Source organism: Ascidia mentula, chromosome 4, assembly GCF_947561715.1.
Source record: "Ascidia mentula chromosome 4, kaAscMent1.1, whole genome shotgun sequence".
NCBI lineage: Eukaryota > Metazoa > Chordata > Ascidiacea > Phlebobranchia > Ascidiidae > Ascidia > Ascidia mentula.
Window position 1 is genome coordinate 4,645,326 of NC_138569.1, and position 21,922 is coordinate 4,667,247.

The window sequence follows — 21,922 nt, forward strand, 5'->3', positions numbered from 1 at the left end:
AATCCTATTTCTTACCGTTGCCACACGACACCGGGCATAGCCTGTCATCAGTATATCTCCACTCGAAATCCCCCGGGTTATACTCGATCTGCAAAGGTTCGATGACGTCATTCTCGGGGTAATTCGCATAATCAGGATCGTAGTAGGTACTGTCGAGGACTACTTCAGGCTGTGGTTCCTCACAAGCACCCATAGAACATGGCTGAAAATAATGGCCGGTAGTTTACTTGGTGTTGTTGGGTGGTGGCACATGGGGGCTGTGTAACTCGTACCGTTTGCCGATATAGGAATACTATCGGTATTTATCTGATTATTCCTTTATTAAAGAGGAAATATGTCGCGCACTGGGAACGCAAAAACTAAATTGCTTCTGGCAAGTCAATTAGCATGAACAAGTGAGTTATTTGTTAATATCCTTACAAGCTTTACTAAGTCTCAGTTATTAACGTTTCGATGTTGCTGTTTCTATGGGTTTTAAATTTTGTTTCTGCAATCAGTCAAAATTTACAAAAATGGCGCTACTACTTTTGGTACACAAAAAGTGTAACATTATTGTGAATTTCTGATATAACAGTTACGTGGTAATTGGAACTAGTGTTGGGCATTAACATCCTAAGCGGCAGGAATAATTTTTAGTTTTCCACTGGTCTGTCAACGTATAAACAACTAAAGCATATCATCAAAAACTAGCACAGACGATATATTTACCTGCTCGCTGATGGGTTTCTCCTCTTGGCATTCGCTGTCTGAAACAACCTCGGTAACGCCGCTGAAGCGGAGGAACACCATACACTGGACAAGACGTGACGTCACGCCAGCACCGCAAGTGGTCGAGCAATCGCCCCAACTGTGGCTGAACCAACTGCGTTTTCAAAGAGGTATTTGTAGTCCCATCAAGTAGTACATTTGTGTTCATATTAAACTGAATTGTTTTTATACTGGAAGTGTATGGATAACATAAGCTAAATCAGCATCCGGCTTGCATTGAATAAAACAACTTGGATCGTTGCAAAATATTTCTGGCTTGAGTCATAATAACAGCCTGCTTTACTGGTGCGTTTCATTGCAAATAACAAAACGCCGTATTATACGTTAATAACACCAATGAAATAAGTTCTGGAATCGGTAGGCAATTTCACCTTGGTCGAATGGAGATGGAGCTCACTTCAACCACTCGATGAGCTGGGGCTTGTCTCAAGACAGGTTTTCTTATTTCCTCCACGGGCTTCACAAGTACGATCTTTGGTTGCACTGAGAAGAAAACAAAGTGGATAATATGATTTCTGTGAGCTGCAGACAGATGGATAAAAGACATAGAAAACGAAAACAACTGATTATTGTGACACGGGGCCTGACGGCACTATTGGTTGAGCTTTTCTTGGTCATAGTGTTTCCACGTTCTTTTCTCCGTAAGGTTACACCTAGTTTGGTGCCCAGCGGATGACGGTTATTGTATAGTCACCACAAAGTGTAAGTCTTTGCTTGGCCATTTGGTCAGGAAAGTCGTCTAAAAGTCACACCAGCTGCACTGATGAGACATTTTATGTCGAAACAGTGGCCATCTTTCTGCAGCTTACACAACTATTATTATGTCAGGCAAAAGGGAATAATCCGTCAAATTGATTGTGAAGGGCAATTTAACACCAATAATATTCAGATGACGACAAATAATTGTAGCGATAAGGTTAACACTGACCTCTCGTGGTGCAATCCCGCCCAGCAGAGCAACTTTTCCATCGGATGGGCTTCGTGTTTTGCGAACAACCAAACCCGGCTCGACCATTGTGGGTTTGACACTGGACGACTCTGTACTGCCGGCCGTGGCCACAAGGTACGTTACACTAGAATAAATAAGTATCCATTAGATGGCGCTAATTCCTGCAGTTTATTAAACTTGCGCATTTGATTGGTATCGTTCTCAAAAGTCAATGCAAAATCAATTTGACACCATTGTACTGTCTGACAAAAATCAATACTGGAAAACGTCAGATGTACGCCACAAACAATAGACCAAAAGAAATAAAGATACATATACAGTTTTTGTGATCATATCAACAGAAAATACGAATGAGGAATGTGATAAAGTAACTCACCGAAGACCAGGGCATTGCTGTCCACCTTGGACAAGGATGTTCATTACACTTTCGCCTGCTTTCTGGTTTCTTTATTCTCTCTGCAAGGCAGGCATTTTGATCTACTGTCAGGTGGACCGCTCCTGTGTATGTCTCCAACGCGCAGGATAAAGTGCGCGTCTGAATCCCTTCCGCACAGGATTTGGAACAAATGGTCCATGGATCCTCAAGCCACCTTGTAGAAGCGGTCAATTAAATTGAGTAAATGATTTACATTTTGACGTGAGCGCACTTTGTTAACAAAAATTAGTTTTACGGTGTTATATTTTACTGGGTAATCGACCAAAATTTTCAACAGATTGAATATTAACATTGCATTACATTATTCCGTGACACTCCAATACTATATACCAACTTTCCCAAAACGCAACGTTAACAACATATCGTTTCGGTTACAAGTGCGAAGTTACTTTTACTATTTATTCTACAGATGATAAAACTGCGTTTTGGATAATATGTATTATGCCTTACTACATGGCCACTGTATAAAACCAGAGAAAAGTACCTCAATCTGAATCCACTGTGTTCATATTCACGCGGAGGCCGCTTTGTCACCAATCTGCGAAAACACAAATTGCGTGTGAGAACCTTGATACGTCCAGTTGACTCACAATATGCGAATAAAACGCTTCAAAGAACATTGTCACAAACCTTACTAAAGGACAGTCCTCTATGTTGCATCGAATAACACGGGGAGCCGGAGCAACGAGGCCTTCCCTCTTGCAATGCTTGTTGTCACTTAATTCCCCGCTGAAGATATTGACGCAGACTGGTCGAATAAACTGCACGCCTTCGCAATATACAAGTATGATTATTAGTGGGAGTATATTTTATGTGCTTTTTTTGGCATTCTATTTCTATTATCATTGTAAAAAAGCAACTCATTCTATTCGAGTTTGCACGGCAAATTAAACACCAATTCAAATGACTAATGCATTATCACTCACCCTTGCCGCAAGTAACTGTGCAATGACTTCTCGCTGCGTCGTGCTTCCACACGTACTGCAGAGGTCGGTAAAACTCGTATCGAATATATTTCCACTCATTTTCATCATATAATGCCTGCGTGGAAAAAACGCAAGAGCTAAAAGTCCGGTGCCTTCCGAAAGCAGCGTCTTTGCGCAAATTCTTTACACGTAAAAGCAATTTCGCCAACTCCTTGGGCCATGCATGTTTATTCACTGGCTAATCGTACTGATGGAATATTTGTTAGTTTTATGGAATATTTGTTAGTTGATGGAATTGTTGCCTCAGATGATGTGAAAGTATAAGGTCATGCCAATAAATGTCTTAAAAGTCTATTCGCTTTAACTCAGGAAATTGTTTGTTGTCAGAAGAAATTATAAAAATCAAAAACAACTACCATTATCTTTAGATCCCTTGGGACTGGGCCGGGTACGTCAAAGTACTCTTTGCCATAGGACAGTGATCCTCGTTGTACAACCAGGCCAGACGTTTTAAACACGTTCCAACTTGCGTTGAGCACTTTGCCAGGAACGAGAAAATCTGATTCCTGACCGTCGATTTTGAGTCCTGCATTTATCAAAGTAAGTAGGGTAACCATCAACATTCTGTACAAGGCAAAGTGGATGGAAATAAACGATTCGCAAGCTGATCAACATTGTTTCTTCCAACATCGTAAGATAGAAGTTGTCGAAGCCGAAGGAAAAGTTGGAAAATTATTGTCTCGTAGAAAGCCTAACACCAGCACCAAACAGTTGCATACTTTGTGACCCAACTATAAAAGTTTACCTGCGTGTCCAGTTCCTCTTTCTGATATGGTGACGTGTCGGCTGTTTTGTGGTATCGTGATAACTTCTTCAGCACCTTGAAATTGTAAAAACGCGGAGTAAAGTCCCAACATCCCTTTAAAATAGTAAACTATCGGCAGTTTTGTTTTGTGTGCTATGTTTAGTACTTGGGCGTTTCGAATAAGTCAATGCTTTTATTTATTAGATAAATTCAATTAAAACATGTGTTTAAAAGTACTTCACTGACCCCAACAACGACCTTTTAAATCTACTTTTAAATCAAATAATTTGGGAATGTAAACACCCATATTATCGACACAGTTCTGCAAACATTACCATGGTGCTTGCGTGGGTTTGGCCGGTAGAGGCCAGTAACGAGTCGACACGTGCTTCCATCTCCTCTGCACTTTCCACAAACATCGAACTTGGAACTGCTTTCCAGTTCACCATCGCATCCGACCTCCTGCACAGAAGCAAGAAATTTGTTTTTTAAGTCAAAATACACTGCATAACACCAGCCATTTTCATTTGAAAAGGGTTTTGTAACAAGTAATATATCCGTCTGTGATACTACGATACTGCAAAACAACGAAAGCGTTAAAAGACCAATTAAAACAGTCTTTAACTCTTTAGGATCAATAGAAACTTGATCTCCCTTGGTACACTCGTGATCTTTAAATATTTTTATTACTGGCCAACGTCATCAGTGAACACACATGAATGAATGACGTCCGTAGTTGTCTCCAGCCAACACTCGGGGCAAATATTTCTGAACCCGTGTGCTCGAGTCTTGATTAATTAGTGACTCAACTTGGTTTCTAGGGCAAATGGCAATGTAAAGCCACTGTACATACTCAATCATGGATTGCCTTTACATATAAGATCAGATTTTGCTTCAATACATTCGAAATTGACTCCACTTTAAATATTTCATAAGTTTTCTTGACTCCATTGGGATAGTAAAGCCATAAGTCAATATCTTTTCGACGGGACAGGAAAAGGACCCATTGACAACCTTGATATACTGTTGGCATAGGCTCTGTATCATCAACGTGAATTTAGTTTAAAGTAAGGGTAATTCTGTGAGCATGTCGTCATTCCTTGTCAGCCTCACCTATGATAACACGTGAAGGATAATTGTACGGTGTAATCGTTGAAGTAGGTTGCATATACACTCCATCACAATCATGAACTGTTTGCCTTCGTGCGCAAGCACAGCAGGAAATTACTGTTATCGTGATGCGAGCAAACCATTTCGATTTGGTCTACAGGCACATCCAACTACACCGCCAACATGGTGGAAGGCACGTCCGACCAAACAAAGTTATTTTGTGTTCCTGGAACCCGCCACATCACTCGACTCAATTCGCAATTATACTTTTTTCAACACAACTCCGCAGGAGAGCATGCTGGAAACTGGTCACGCACACAGTTTGCTAGGAAGGAGGATAATTAATCGACGAAACAAGTCTAAGGAAAGGAATTCGCAAAAGATTTTCTCTTCTCCATGGTCTTGTTTTGTATTCCTTTCTCATAAACACCCGGTGGCTTATTGTTGTTTAATCTTGCTCGTTGTAGACCTGTTTCTGTGCCACTAATGTGTTTAATGGAGTAAATCGAGGCATGGAAGAATGGGATACCACACAAGACGAGAGGACATATTGGTTCTTCAATAGAGTTGTAGAGTATGCCTCCCAAAAGCCAAGTATTACATTTTCCAAGGTTTTTAGTGCAAGCGAGGCGTGTGTTCCTATAGACAACCAAAGAACCCAATGGTTTGCAATTCAAGAGAAAAATGGAAAACTTTTTTTGACACAGATAGTTGTGGAGCAAGGTAATGGCTACAAGCTGTATGACTCCCCTCACCAACATGCTGCCCAATGTTACCGAATAGGAAGGACACATGCTCGAACTATGCAACAACCCCAATACGATCCGGAAATGTCAACAAAATTCCAGTAATCCCAGCGGCGCTTCCAGCCTTTTTGTCGGGGTTGTTGGCCTTGAGTTAAGATTGGTTTGCCGGTTGTAAGTGCTATGTTTGCGCTCTTTGCTTCAGATCCTTTTCGTCGTAAAATGTTATTGGCTGTCGATTAATGCAAACAATTCTTCAAAGGCTTCAATGTTTAAGAGCAAATGACGACATATTTACACACGCGTGGTTGTGGGTATGTGAATTATGAACCGGTTAAAACCTAATTACTCGCAAAACGTACTTGGCCAGAGGCATTAAACTAAACGCAACAAGCGAAACCTAAAATGTGCTTGAAGTATTTATTCATCGGCTTGCATTGAAATAGGCATAAAACTTGTACAGTATATTTTTAACTTGTTAATGCTCAATATACTATATTATTGATGACAGACATCTAAAAATGCAAACTGTGAAATTCACCAAGTCCCAAATATCTGATTCCAAATATGTGACCTCATGAGTACTTCTTCCAAGCTCATTTGTCAAATACACACAAGTATCGTCCGGGGTGGGCCAAGATTAATTCGAATTCCTTAACGCGGTGATGGTGGTAGAGGGAAATCGATGATCCATTTTCGTCGCGCCGATTGTTACGTCATAGTGTAAATTTGGCCATTCCTACAATCCACGACTGATAAATTTCTCCAAAAGAATTGGAGGCGTTTCAGGTTTTGCAGATACGGCGATAATGGGGGTTCTGATTTGTCGGTGTCATAACTTACTGATTTGATGAAGACACTGGTGTATTTTCTATACATGGTAAATATTCTTCTACACAGAAATTAAAGTGAAGAAAGTTTGATCATTGTACGAAGACCGATGTTCCACTGAGTCCGGGACAAGGTCCTTACACGCCCATGGGGTCTGTGTGTTTGTAAAGAATCCCGTAAACACATCTATGAACTAGGGAGCATGAACAAAATTTTCGGAATACCGTGAAAATTTTTTTCGCACAAATCGGCGCCAGATAGGTGAGCTTAAAATATCCCCACTGCGCACTTAGCAAAGGCCAAACACGATAATCTTGCAGTTGCGGAACAAACAGAAGCCTAAACCGGGTCTAATTTTTCGGGTAATGCTCCACGCCCATTAAACAAATAGGCAAAATCTCCCATATACGCATATGCCATAAGTGGGATGTCTGCCACTGTAGGGGCGGAGAAAACGTCACCCGGGCCGCAGAAATCCGATTTAATTGCTTTGCTCCACTCTGAACGCAAAGGTCAAATGGAAGGTCATGCTATAAGTTCCAGTGCGAGTTCGTCTTCCTGCTTGGGATAAACGCTCAGCAAAAAGGGCAACATCAAGTCGCATAAGATTGCAAGTATAAAAAAGACCCAGGGTATGTAACACCCGCAAACATGGATGTATTGGAAAGTTGTTGGCAGTGGGATGTAACTAAATCAGTGCGTTGTGTTTATAAAGATCAGGGAATATTTTACCAGATTATTCTGTCCAAAGTCGTACAATTCAATGCGCACTATTATACTGACTATTATTCATCAGTATAGTTGAATATTTCAAATGACCCTTCAGCTTTTGTGCAATGGAAAAGCGTGGGTCACGTGCTCACGAGAGAAAACGAATGCCCATTAAGGCTACTGCTCGGTTCCGGCAGCAACAGCAACGCGTCCATGCCAAATCACTCAGTCGGTTGCAATTACCACCTAGCTGACGTCACGAAATTGTGGCCGCAGAAAACCGACACCCCTGTTTGGGTGCGAGTGACGCGGCATGACGTCAAGATGCTGACAGCTAATTGACATTCGGCATTTAGAAAGGCCGCAAATTCGTTCGACGCTTTGATAAGGCGGCGTACACCCGCGTAATGGGAGCTATTAAGTCGTACGTACGCCCATTGTAGCAACTGGAGTAAAGGCAAAGTTGACAAAAAGGAACGCGGCTTAGCACGGCCGTACGGCGTTCAACTTACCCATTAAACCGATAGTTTAATACCGTAATGGCTGCTTTTGCCCGCCCTCCCGCTAAATCCTGTAAAGTTTATCTTCCATTGACTTACGGTTCGCGTGTGAGGCATTCACGCATAATCGTGCCGTTTTAAGGGATGCTGTTAAACCCTGATAGCAAATACGGCGTCTCGTTTCGCTTTAGGTTGAAATCTTTTTTCCGCCGTGGAAACCTTATTGCCAAAACAGTGTGTTGCTACAGGCATCCCAAAAGGACATTCAACTTTACAGCTTCGTCAAAATCAAAAATAAAACGGCAATTCGCTGCCTTGGGTGAGTGCCAGAGTCACGTGGTAGCACATGACGCAATACCGGAAGCGGGACGCGGTCACCTGACCGTGGCTCCCCCTATCGCCACACGGTACGACCTGGGTTTGCAGTTTTATTGCCAACTGATTGTTACCGAGTACTTTCTAATGCCCAAGTGCTTCGAATTGCAGCAAGCCTAAACGGTTGTGTAACAACCGGCGTCGTCCTTGCCATGATGTGAGTGTTTGATTACGTCATTGCATATTGGCGACGAAGAAGAAAATTCGGAAACAAGCGTTTTTATATGGAACTTACGTAATTTATTCTGGAACCCAAGATTTGGTTTTAAGAGAAAGGCGCACCGTGGGCCGAAGAAATTAACATGATCACATTTCTATTTTGGCAGCTATGGTAAACATTTTGTTCAAAACACGTGGAAGTGTACATGATGTAATCTTAAAACCGCACCGCAATTTCATCAAATACAAACATGCGTAAAAATGTGCTCAAACACTAACATTATGTATTTAAACATGCCATGTGCGGCCCATTTTGCATACCTGACAAGTGCCGTTAATGCAAATGTCGTTTGAGTCTTCGTAGCATTTTGTTCCGTCCAGGACATGTGGTGACATCAGCGCAGCTACGTCACCGTTCGTCTTATTGCGGCAGTAAAGTGCACACGGCCGCTGGGGGCGCTGTCGGTCATCGGGCACCCATTTGTGCAGCACGCCTCGGTAAGGAATGTTGTCATAGAAAGCACATTGCTGGGCCCTGAACCCACTGTCTGCGTCCGGGCACTCCTTCAACGTAAAAGTAGGATTAGGATGAAAATAGCTTTCTGCTCATTAAGTTCGATTCCAATGTTTAATCAATAAGGTGTTTATTGTGCTGTTTTCGCTGTCAGGCAATGCAATTCTCCATATAGCTGACCTTCTGGCAAAAATTAACGCAAAGTTTATTTAACCAACGAGACTGATGACGAAGTCTCAGTCGAATCGTTAGTTGAGTAAACTATCCGTTAATTTTTGCCATTAAGAATTTTGAAATGTTTGTGTTTGATTGAAATAGACCGATTAGTTGTACCTCATTAACAGATTTTTGGAAAAATACCGTATTCAAAAGTGCAAACCTGGCGGTTGCATATGCGGTGTCGGTTTATCTTCGAAGAACTGCATCCACCTCTACAAAAACAAAGCAGGTTTAGTTTAATTGCGTCGAAAACAAAATTTAGATCACCTCATGACGTCAAACGGCAACAAATTTGGTAATTTTAAAAGTCAAAGTTGTTTTTACCAAATCTCTGTAACTTGGGTTTGCATTCACGTTACAGATGATTAACTCAGGGATTAGAAGTTAATTGAAAGATGCAGTCGAATGCAGATAGTACAGAACAACACAGTTAAGGCTAACACAAAGAGGGAAGCAGCCCGTGCGCCACGCCATGGCCCACAAGTCTCTACGGGCCTCAATCGAATCGAGGGGGACATGGGTATGAAGGTTGGGGGAGCATACGAATAGCACTGTGGCTATAAATGGAACTTTTATAGCTCTCGATTAGACCAGGTACTTAGATTTTCATCAATCAGTCTCATATCATGCCCCTTAGAATACATTTTTATTTCACCAAAGTCAGTCGACAAGCGTTAAATGTCCAATCCTATGAATACATCACCAAAAATCGTGGGTGGTTAATTTCAACTCTATTTTGTAAAAGGAAAAAAAAACATAGCCGCATTTCCCCCCAAATAGCTCTCGTAACGTCATTCCTGTCCCTAAAGAACCTTGCCATGAGTTACAAAGGAGCTTTGTCAAAAGTGCGAAGGCATGCAGGCACTCTCGGATGAATGTATATTTGCAAAAGCCACACGAGTGTTTAATTATGGTTGGCTGCTCAGCGGAGGTGTGAATGTCTACGTGCAGACAACGGTCCGTCGCCCTGGCCAGTTGTTTATCAACGTTTATATACTTCTTCCAAGAGAATGTACCAATATAAAATGCAAATATGCTGACAAAAACTGCACGGCATAAACAGGCACGTTAAGTCCAGAAAAAAACTGGGCCCAGAACGTACCACAGACCAAACAAGTTTTCCCGAGCGGTACTTACCCGAAGCAGGGCCGGACAGATCGCGAAATTCCTCCTCCACAACTTCGTGAGCATTCCCCCCAATCCGACCAGTTACCAAAGTTCGTCACTGCCACCGACACCTGTGCAAAGAAACGGGGTGATGAATGGTGGCAATACACACGGATGCGTGCGGCCTGAGCGGTTGGGTCGCGTGCGGTTTGCGAGGCGCTGGGCCAAGATTTTAGTACAGCACTGAAGGTTAAAGGTTTCAAAATGTAGCTGGGTTAAATTTGTTTTCGTATATTTGCTTCGATTGAGTTGGCGTTACGTGTTTACTCTGTCATTAGTACTGTCCACAATCGATAATTGCGCCATGCAAAGCAAATGCCATAAATCGGTACGAATTTGGAAAAGGTTAACACGAAAGGCACAGCAGGTTTTTGAAACTGACATAATGGTATTAGCGATATTTCACAATATGAGAGTTCTGCATGAACTAAAATGAAGTAAGGTGGTTGAACGGGCAAACAATTTATCTAGGTAAAATGCATAAACATAAATCTAATGGCCAAACTCACAATGGGAATCTATCAGCTTGAAAATGTGTTTCGTCACCTTGTGGCGGCTAAGAAGGGATTCTTCGTCAGTTTAAACGCTGAAACATGCCACGTGATCCGTAATAAACTTCCAGAACGTGCCTTATTTTCATGGACCAGAAATATCTGTTACGTGTTAAGTTTCTCCACAGATCGTGCCAAGTCACACCCACGCCCTTTATGACGATTAGTAAATACAACGGCACCATCCCATATCGAACAGCGCAGTGCAAGCCGGGTGTCGAAGCAATACTTTACACAAGATCCATTGCTACTGACTGTGCCTATCAGCACCTACTAAACCGTTACATATACGTGGCCGGTTCATTGGGGGCAAATTGGGATGGGCTAAGTCCCACCTCATTGATTCTTGATTCAAGACAAAACAAACAAAGATATAATGTACCAATTATTATTCTAAAACGTGCCTTTAAACTTATTCCTTATGGCCTGAAAGCGTGGCGTATCAACACGATATAAATGTCAGGCCAGACTTTTCAAATAGTTTAAAAATAGAAGTGTCGAAAGTGGAGCTTTTGATGTATCTATTTGAAGTATCATTTACACCTATTTTGGTGCGATTCCAGTTTCAGAACCAGCTTTCATTACAGTCAACTCATGCGCTACCGCGAAAATGAATATTACCTTCCCTCCGGTTGTCAGTTCTTCGAAGTTTGTCACATTGTGCCTGCCGGCCTTCGCAGGGAGGATCATCTGAAAAAAACGAAATGTCAGTGTTAATAAGGGTAAAATGTAAGACTCATTTCCAAGAAAATCGAAAACAATTAGTTCAAGCTTATGCGATAAAAGTCATACCATGTTTATTTTTTGCATTAGATGCAGCTGGTTTTTGACATTGGTACCAGGTTGACAGAGGAAATATGGCGGTGTTTTGATTGTTTACAAAAAAATAATGTTACAAACGCATTTTATGGCTCAGGAATTTTCAAACCAATTCTGCCCGTCTTTTGCAGCTATGTACGTCTTTAACTATTTTAGAAAAATGGTAAATAAAAAGGCAAATCATAACGTATCTTATGAATTACATAAAATACAAGTTTGACCATTGTTTATCACACTTCAAAGCTATTTATAGTTTTACAACCCATTTCACGTCAACATTTTCCTACCTATGGTAACTTATGCTACAGGTGTTTCCTACTATATTACAAGGATAAGAGGCAGTAACACACATACACGCATTTATCTACAAACAAAAGAAAACACACAAACGCATAGCTATTTCCCAATTATTGCTTGCCGGTAAAACAGCAAATCTGCTTCTGTTTTCTTAGTCTTCGCCGAGTATGACAAAAGCCACCCGTCAATCATATACGGGGCAAAATGAGAACTGGGATTTGCAGCGAAGCGTGGCCCGATATGAACCCACGCCTAACGCGAACAGAGGCAAAGAAAAGGTATTAAGTTGTACACAATAGCGACAAGCCAATATTGAACCGTGATTTCAGGAGCCTTAGAATGTCTGCATCAAAACCTACAATTTGGTAAAGCCGCAACTATCGGATTACGCAAATCACTCCTCAATCCTCCAAGGGATCATTTGATATCCGATTTCACAGAACTACAGACCTCAAGATCCCTATTTTAGTTGCTGATACACTTAACTCGTTACATTTTCGCCTGCCTGTTCTGGTTTCGTGGAAAAGTAAATGTCAAAGGTTGCAACTTGCTTCTCGAATATTCGGCCCCAATTTTTGCGTTTGTCATCCGAGTATGATAACAGCAGTCCCAAAGTATCAACGTACTGGTGTGGGGCCGCACACAACAAACTAAATATAACTTATTATCACTGCATGCTTCTAATCACATATCGGCGACAATTAAATACCGTTTTTGTTCGATTGATCTAGAATTGTAATAAACGCATAAAAAATATTTGTATCGTGTTAAAATCAAGGAAATGTTAAACAAAGGTGCATTGGTTTGCTAAGATAAACCACCCATATCAATCTACAAAGCAATTCGTTGTGCAATATATGACCCAGGACCACACACGCGCCTCCAATACAGACCGGGTTTATGACAAAACCACGAAGAAAACAAAGCAAAGACTTCAACAAGCCCCTTTCGACACGCGAATGGCGCAAAATCCCGCACGGATTTACGTATGACTGAAACGCATTTTGGATTGTATAATTTCGGCGCCTAGTTTGGCGTCAGGGCCCATTGAAGGCTTATGAATCAGCTACAAACGGGATTGCATTGTCAAGCCGAAGTAGACGTCCGTATACAAGCGTTGAGTGATCCAATTTGCGATGAAATGGACTTGCGGTGTTTGCTAGATCACACCCAACGAGTTGTTTGCTTTTGGCTTGCACCGACCGCGTAATTGAAACAAATTCCCTTAAACTTGGCGCAAATGAGCATTGCAACAGGAAACTGACAGTTTTTCCAAAGTCAGATAAACGACGTCTACGCCAGAGGGAGTTTCGGCATGTATTTACATATGTCGCTTTTGGAATTATCGACATGTTTCAAGTCGGTTTAGGGAAATCCCAAATGACAACAGAATATGCGCTTACGCTGGCCATTAGGCGTTTTCGTCTCACGCAAAAGTTTTTTTAATGTTTAATGCAAGAGAGGTGTGATAGACGTTCGGTCTCTAACTTGTCAACCCATGTACACTTTTAGGCATATTTTAAAGTGTTTTTATGTTTAAGTGTTTCAAGCACGGCCAAATTGTTTCTGTTGTCTGCGAGGTTGGGACAGATAAAATTCGTTTAGACAAGATTGGTAGTTGTATGTATCGTCCAACCTTAGTTACACTAAAAATATAAAAGTTTAACTTCGACACGACAAGGGTACATAAAGTCTTGTCCACAAAAACCACCATTAACACATAGGGAACTTCCATTTGTTCACATTAGCGCGACGCAATTTTCCTATTCATTTATCCCATGCCCCCTAACAACGATACAAACGGCTAGGTAAATACTAAAACCCGGGGTGGGGCTGGTGTTGATACACACGTAACAATGGACCCTCCTGGGTGTCCCCCCTCGTGGGGTGACGCAGAAACAACTGAGGGTAAACAACGCCACCGAACCCTGCAACGGTTTAATTAAACCCCATGCACATGAAAAGGGCCGTGACGCACATGCGGCAGGCTGGGATGCCCTAACTAGGCTGTGGAATTCGGTGGGAGGTTGGAATGATGAATGGCGACGGTTTGCAGTTTTGACTCAGTTTCATTTGGAAAGTTTAAAGGGAGTCTTTGTCGTAGGGGAGAAGAGGGCCCTGAAGAATTTGGCTCTTAGGTTCGCTCGACCGCAGTTCCCCGTGAGATGTGTTTCTGACCCTAGTTAACACCTGGCTTACAACAGAATAGCACGTTGACATTGCAGGTGCCTACGTGCGACCTCGAATACGATTACAAAACCTGCAAACGATTTCACTTGGTTGCAGATGGGCAACCAGATGCTTTGCATAGAAATGCAAATAATGTGGAATCAGAGTTTGTTGCAAGGCGACCTTTCGTTTATTGCAGATAACATACTTCTACTATCGTTGTAAGTCCAATACATTGCCAAAAATGTATTTTGAAACGTTTTTTTTTATTTGCAAGTTAACCCTCGGCGAAAGGACCTTGATCTTGTATAACAAAGCGGTTTACATAAATGACGCGTTATTGTGAATACAGTAGCCACACAAAGTAATAATTGATTTATGTATTTGTTCTCACCAACATTTACGAATTGCACCATAATTCTGTCAAGAAACGACGTTCGTTCAAGCGCGAAAGAGACCGCATCACAGCAAACGAACAACAGCCTGTTCGAATTGAAATTACCATCCATCGTCAAATCGCTGTTCAACAACGCGGCACCATACAGCACAGTCTTTCGATTTGTAATACCTTCCACAATGATCACTTCGTGCCGCAATCGGCGACCAAAATAGTGCACAATCACACCCCGAATCGCATCGTGTTCCCAGAAATTACCTCCGTCGGGCGATGATATGCCGCTTGTGGAGCAGGAGCCGATAACATCCGCCGGAGCAGAGCATGGCTGCTCATTTGCGCGGACAATGGAACAATGATGATTTGCTTTCCGACTGAAAACCGATCAAACGACTGAACGTCCATCGGTAAAATTATGATTATATTGTTCGAGACACTTTTAAACCAAATAAAAGGGTAAGGGGCCTATAGTTGTGACAGAACGCACTTTTAGAAAAAAATATCGGTGTACTGGTATCGTCAAAGCTAAAGAATACCCGAAACAAATTTGAACCCAAAAGCAGAATAACAATACAGATTAAACTAAGTTTTAAAATCACTCATTCAGTAATTGCCAATGGACGGATATAGAGACAATAAGACAAAAACTTGACAGAAGTTTCCAGAAAGATCATGACTGGTGACAGACAACAGTCTTATGCAGCTTGACACGTTGTCAGTTCTGTTTCGGAATATCATGTTGACAATTCGAATTAACAGGAGATCGTGAACGTTGGAATCCCATATACGTTCTCTGATGTGAAACCGCCTGCGACTTGTCCGGCTCGTTTGCAGCAATAGCCGCAAATTTCTCTGCAGCACGGGGTAACACATTTACAACATTGAGTAAGAAGTCGAGTTGTTTATGCTTACCAAAAGTTAATTTGTGAGCGGTATTAAGCGGATTCGATATAAATATGAAAGTAATTAGTTTTTAATAGACAGTTCTTGGCTGCATTTAAATGACTGCACAAAAACAGAAAAGATTTGAACCAAGAATAATAATTTTTTATCTGGGGAGCAGGTGCTCAATCCCAAGATACAACCGGAACCCACGACAAAGGATTTTGCGCTCCTGTAGAACCCAGTGTAGTGTTCCTACCGCTATAATATCAACACTTTACTTCCACCGCCCGCGTAGCGAAGCCAATGTTTTGTTGCAGACATTGAGCGTCGGTAGTTTACACTCTGGCATTGACGCCTTCGACATTGGATCCCCAAATCCCTTGGATTTGGCGAACAATTGTCGCTCGCTCCACGGGGATTGCCCAATGACGTAGAAGGGTAAATAACAGGGGTGTTCGCGAAATGTTGAGACCAACAAGTCCGCGTGGCCCACCAAACCGCCCTTCTGTATGCGACCACTATCTTGACGCGCGTCACTCAGTGGCGCTGTCACGCCTACAGTGTACCCCCGTTGCTGACGTCACAGTTACCGCGTGCGCTTAACGCCTTTGTAAGACTCACTCAACCTCAGAGCGTTAAACGTAGGTATTCACCTTCCGCTTGACCTCGCTTGCGGGTTAAGGAAAAGTTATTATCTCCAGTGCCCGAGCTATAAGCTTATCTTTGGGTGACGGGTCCGCATTTTCTGAGGAGCGATGGGGGAATTACTTTAGGCAGCCAATACCGATATTTTTTATGTTTGTTTTCCCTGGATACAGCATTGCTGCATGGGAGGTCGTTATAGGCAACGTTTGTGGACCTTTGAAATTGGATACATCACAATAGATAAATGTTTCCTGGTTACACAAGATATGCAAACATTCACGTTGACACACACAAACGCACAAAGACAATGCTTGAATAAACTCGATTAGATACGACGAATCTACTATTTAGATAGTCAAAAATACGTTTTGGGACCTAACAACAACGAAATGCATGGACAAATTGCTTTAGCTTTTGCCAATTTAAAGTAGTATGCATGGAATGCAGCGCAAAGGCCTGAGAAAAAGAGAATTCTTTGGAAGTACAGCGAATGGTCGCGCGCAATCGCAATATCCATCAGATGAAGTCCCTTGCCGCAAAAATTCCTTGGTTCCGTAAAGTACGTGAACTCTAATGCACAGAAACGCCCACCCCTGCCTTCCACCGCCCTACACACCAGACACCACTTAGCGGATTCAATCATCTAACGGTCGCCAGAAACCAAACTTGTGTGGTCCCGTTTTTCGGCAATTGGGCTCAGCAAGCGTAAATTCCCTTCCAAATTCGCCAAACCACGGGACAAAACGATTCGAAAATCAACGCTTTATAAAGTGACATTTTTTTTTTTTCGATGGGCATAATAATTGGCATCGCGTGTGGTTTCAATCGCTTTAACGGTTTGTAAATAGCTTTCTGGCGTGACCAGTTGAATACATTGTACCTTAAAGAACCGCCCAAGTGAGTTCTATAAAATGAACTACAATGTTATTCCTCAAAGACCACATTCGAAATTTGCCAAGCAGTCTTCCAACATTTCCAGGCGTGTTTATTGTTTGGTGGCAATAAATGTTTTGTCGCCATTGACAACAACATCTCCCACAGTAACGAAAAATTGTGGAAAGACGTCAATAGCAACCATATTACAACCTGATTTTCGCATCCCACGTGGTCGCGTGTATACACACCAATCGAAATCTGTCTGTGCCGTCGTACGCCGCGGGAAGGCAGGCTGACAATTGCGACACAGAGGGGGCTGCGCAAACACCAGGATCGCGCCTACTTCTCACGCAACGCCAAGAAGTTAAACTCCACCAGGCACATTTTTCTGCAGCACTACATCATATTATAAGCTAATTGGCCAGTAGTTTAAGCGAAATTTCCCATACTCGAATGCAACTGACGTGAAGAATTAACGCGCTTAACTCAATGATGTACATACCAATGTAAGTCCAAGCAGAAGCATCAAACCTTCATTCCGACGAAGAGTAAATCCCATTTTACTGTCATCCACTTCCAGTAGTTTATTGTGCAAAGACCTACTGAAATCTAAAAACAACAAAAACATTTGACAACTTCTTGTTTATCAAGCGCGCTGTTCATTCAGCAAGCATCGAGCTTTTTTTCACCGTCTTGCCGCGTTTTAGGCCCAGGAATGCGGCCAAGTCGGCAACCGTTATCAAATCTTAACGTGCTTAAATAAGTGTACTGCACGAGTCCGGGCTTGCACGTCAGCAATATACAACCACCTGTGTTATCGCCACTTTCACAAGTCCCTGACCGCCTGCCTAACGCCTCAAATAGCAAGTTCGTCGTTCATTAACTAGCCAAGTGACTGTGCGCGGCAGGCTGACGGAATGTGGACTGTTGGGCTGAATGCCCGCACTAAATATATACGGCAGGCGCTGATGCCCTCACAAGGCCTTCGCACGCATCCCAGCGGACGCAGGTGATCTTCACTGCCGTGTGGGCTCGTCGACGAACTGCAACGATTGCCAAGTTTTCCTTTCGCCAAACGTGTGTCCTTCAGGCTCACCCGCGCTGTGGTTCTATAACAGAAGGCGCCCCGCGCAAAATGCCAACCGCTCAAGCATTCCAAACTTGCCTCCGCGTTCGGTGCGGGTCGTGGCAATAACACGAACTACACTCGATCTAGTCGGACTTGATATTCAAAGCCATCTCGCTTTAGGAAAAAATGCTCCACGCGACGTAACGTAAAACGCGGAGAAGCGTCAATACGTAGAATAGCGGATTTACGCCAAATGCGATATCTTGGATGAATCACCTTCCAGTTAACCGAAGCTTACAGAAATATGCTTACATTGCAGTTGAAACATTAAATCAATTGCAAATGAAAGAATCCGACGCTATCTTAAACTATATACTTAAACCGTCTCTCAGAAAACTAACACAATGTGCATAGGGTCATAGATGTACGCAGAACTATTGTGTCGCAAGGCAAATATCGCAACTTTGTCATCATATGTGCAAACGTCAACGAACTAAAAGGTTTTATTGTTATGAGCACGCAATGCAGTCATTCCTTTTTGACAAGTTTTGGGTTTGGCTCTTATACGCACTCTTTGCATAGGTTATGGTTTAGGAGGCCTAGAGACGTGTTTTTCGATTGGCGAAAACGCGGCCAGCGCGTGTCGGTCGAAATATGTCTCAGGATATGTTACATGGATTACACGGACTTGGCAAACCACCGGAGGTGATTACTCAGGGCCCGAGACCGCAAGGTTTAACGATACGAAGCGTGTTCATCTGTAATGGAAATGGGAGCGACTCTGTTGTTGTCGTGATTTCCATCAAAACACCCAACAGCACGTTTATTTTTTAGTGAAGAAACAAGGAAATTATCCCCGTGTGTGATTTTGGTATTAGTTCGGTCCACGCAGTTTCTGACAAGTTGGGAGTATTGAGAGCAATGCTGATAACTGATGCAACATACATGACGTGCTTTCCAGTTCCCAAATGCAGTGCAGTATGTACCACAATATTGCCGACTTCTTTTAAATTACGTTTACGCATACATGACGTCATTAATCATGTTGGCAGCTTCTGGACATAAAGTTTCGGCAACGTGATAGGAAAGCGACGCAAGGTGGGAAAACAGATTATTGTACACACAGACCAAAGTTCGTATTATCAATTGTTGACAAGGCCCGCCTCAAAATACAGAAGCCCCTGAACAGCGGGCCGAGTACACAGTCAACTCCTCATATCGCTGATAGAAGGCAGTCTTACACAGAGCAAATGTTTGGTTAAGACAGGTGGGGTGTGACGTATCTTCGTCTTGGAAAGTAAAAATGCATTTTCGGAACATAGCAATGGCGAATTGCATGGCATGTTGCGTGCATGCAACCACTGTGAAAGTAAAATACTTTTAGTTTTGCGAGATGGGACCTGGATTTGCAGTGTATATCGCATTGATGGATAAATGTAACATGCAAAATTACTGCAAACGAACGACATTATTATGATTTCTTCAAATGATACATGGTTTCTTGTCCTCCGCTATAAGTTTGCATTGACCCAAAACACCATAGTTTATGCCCAAAACGTACCAACAAAATTGGAACATCTATCACCACGTGTCACGGACCTAGACACACAGAGCTGAGATCGAAGGTCGAAAAAATGCACTTTGAGCGGAAGGAAATACGCAAGCATGATGGAAAATGAAACCAGTATTCACCCATTTGCCGAAAACGACTGCGTCAGCGCCCAATAAAAATAACCGTTGTGTTTATCAAAAATCTTAAGTTTGAACAGTGTTGGCGTTACTGGTTGCCAAGCACGTGATCGAACATCGCGGCAATAAAATTACACAGTGACGTAATCAAGATTTCGTCACACTATACGCTTCGCACTGAAAGACCGCGCATCGACGCGACAAAAGGCCAGATGTAAGCTGTTGATGAATCACCGCAATACGGAAATAGCATTGGGCGCCAAATTTATCCACCAAGGGCGGAAATATGTCAAGATAATACAACGCAGATACGGGCGAACTCAGTGTATTACTTGACAGCTTACCCCTGGGGGCGGGGTGGCACATTACACGGGTTGGTGAGCCCTTATCGAATTCTTGACTCGGGCACACGCCAACGCCTTCCGCTAATTAGGCGGTAACAAGATCCCTCACGCCTCCTTGCGTTAAACTTACACCCTCGCGTGAGAGTCGTACATCAAGAAACATGGGCAAGATCTTCCTAATCATGCAGGGGCGTTTTCCTACGGCTGTTCGAAGGATGGATTGCCAAGGCCTGTTTGAAAACGTTTCAGTTCCTTTTCAATACATCGTTGGTTTGTTATCGTATGACAGCGTGATCTACTTAAATGAGCACATGCGAACAGTCAGGGATGAACTTTATTTTTATTAGTCAGTGTCTGCTCGATTTCACGATTTCAAATGCAAAAGGTTAATCACTAAAAGACAAATACCTCCTACACAATACGCCATTATAGTGTTACCTCATGAAAATGTCGCTGTAAAGTTCAGGCAAATAAGCGTTTTTTTTTCGTAAAGTGATGGTATTGAGTAATATGGGCATCTGTTTGAAATGACGTGCCCAATAATATAAGTCGTACAACTTCCAAGATTGAAAATTTGTTGATGATGAAACGATATGTCGGCAGTATAGGAAATCGGGGACAAGCTGCTGCATGACTCAAAATCTAACACTTTTGTATCCAAAATAGAACATGTGTAAGCTGTTAAAAGATCTCTGAACACATCAAAACCACAATTTAATGAAATAGCGGCAGAATATTTCTGGCACATAACCTCTCAACATGAATGACCCTTGGGGCAATTTCAGCACAACCTTTGCGTTAAAAGCGCCACAACGACAACAATCACTTTTATCGAAAACGGCCCGGAAATCTTCCCTTCCATGACATTGACCGCAAAAGGATTTTAGACCAAAAGGAGCGCCCGGGAGCCTCTGCTTGTCCAGGTGTCGCTCTTCTACATTCCCACGGATTCTAGAGCCACCGAAACGACGTTGCTCGGGAGGGTAGACCCTCGGCAAACAAGTTCAAGTTGATCTAAGGTAGATCAGAAGTCTGGAGGCCGCCATATGACAAGATCGCGCTCACTGCCAGCTCCCGGGTGCTAAAATTCAAAGGGAATGCTTTCTTTTGATATTACGGCCGGGAGTCACGCAAGGAGGCCACACCCATCGCGTTCTGGGCTCCATCGAGGTGCAAGTAAGTTTACCTTGCGTTGGGGCAAACAGCATGTCACGCTGGGTTCGCGGTAACGGAAAGAGGGGCGTTCCGTGGGGCCGATGACGGACGCAACGATTCGCGGCATAGAAGCAGTGATTTGTTGGCTGTGGTCCCGACCATCACGTGGGAATTCCTTATGGTTCAAGTGACCTCGGGAGGTTAGGTATGCTGGACAACAACTGAAGCCTCGCGCACTTTGTGCCAGTAAACAATGGTCGATACTGACTCATTTCGTTGTATCCACTAAATAAGTTTGGGTGTTTTGCTGACAGATGCGGATATGACTCTTTTTGATAAATTGTCATCACCAAACTGTCTTATGGTCAACAACGACTTGGTATCTGATATTTTTTTCTACAAGTTATATAAACAACCTAGAGCATTGGTCGTAATCATTTTGTTTTTATCAGATATATACATTCCAAACCATTGTGTAGATACATGTTGTTGGCATAACCAAATAATGTTGTGAAAGCAAAAGTCCCCAATGTTTTGGTGGCGGGAAAAAAATGTGTTACTGGAAAGGAATCCAAAAAATTCAAGTTCGTCGAAAGATGACAAACGAAAAAGCCTAATATACAACAAACTGCTGCTTTGTACTAACCCACAAGCTCTTTGACAGATTAGACGCTTCCAGGAAGGAAGAGAAAGGGGTGCGTGTGGTCATCTAACGCTTTTACCAACTTCCTCGTTAGGCTGTCTGTGTTTATCGTCAAAACTAAATTAGTGAAATATAAACTAATTTTGAAGAACACCCAACATGATACTTATTAT

The 21,922-nt window shown here is 42.6% G+C and overlaps 1 protein-coding gene across 4 annotated transcripts in view; it reads right to left on the minus strand.

Moving 5' to 3' along the window:
• LOC145897508 (ADAMTS-like protein 1) overlaps nt 1–17,470 on the minus strand; it is a 60,062-nt gene extending 42,592 nt beyond the window's left edge. For 3 of the 4 annotated variants that reach the window (XM_082985830.1, XM_082985831.1, XM_082985828.1), the window contains exons 1-16: nt 17,352–17,470; nt 11,386–11,454; nt 10,184–10,284; nt 9,207–9,258; nt 8,635–8,877; nt 4,220–4,346; nt 3,885–3,959; nt 3,496–3,665; nt 3,080–3,194; nt 2,784–2,922; nt 2,638–2,691; nt 2,094–2,307; nt 1,697–1,841; nt 1,140–1,251; nt 709–862; nt 16–202 (exon numbers count right to left, since the gene is read on the minus strand). In XM_082985830.1, coding sequence (XP_082841956.1) covers nt 16–202; nt 709–862; nt 1,140–1,251; nt 1,697–1,841; nt 2,094–2,307; nt 2,638–2,691; nt 2,784–2,922; nt 3,080–3,194; nt 3,496–3,665; nt 3,885–3,959; nt 4,220–4,346; nt 8,635–8,877; nt 9,207–9,258; nt 10,184–10,284; nt 11,386–11,454; nt 17,352–17,408 — 2,014 coding nt within the window. In that variant the 5' untranslated portion in view covers nt 17,409–17,470. Of the gene's footprint in view, nt 1–15; nt 203–708; nt 863–1,139; nt 1,252–1,696; nt 1,842–2,093; nt 2,308–2,637; nt 2,692–2,779; nt 2,923–3,079; nt 3,195–3,495; nt 3,666–3,884; nt 3,960–4,219; nt 4,347–8,634; nt 8,878–9,206; nt 9,259–10,183; nt 10,285–11,385; nt 11,455–17,351 lie in introns of all 4 variants that reach the window. The other variant, XM_082985829.1, reaches the window with a different exon arrangement.
• Nucleotides 17,471–21,922: the final 4,452 nt, after the last annotated feature.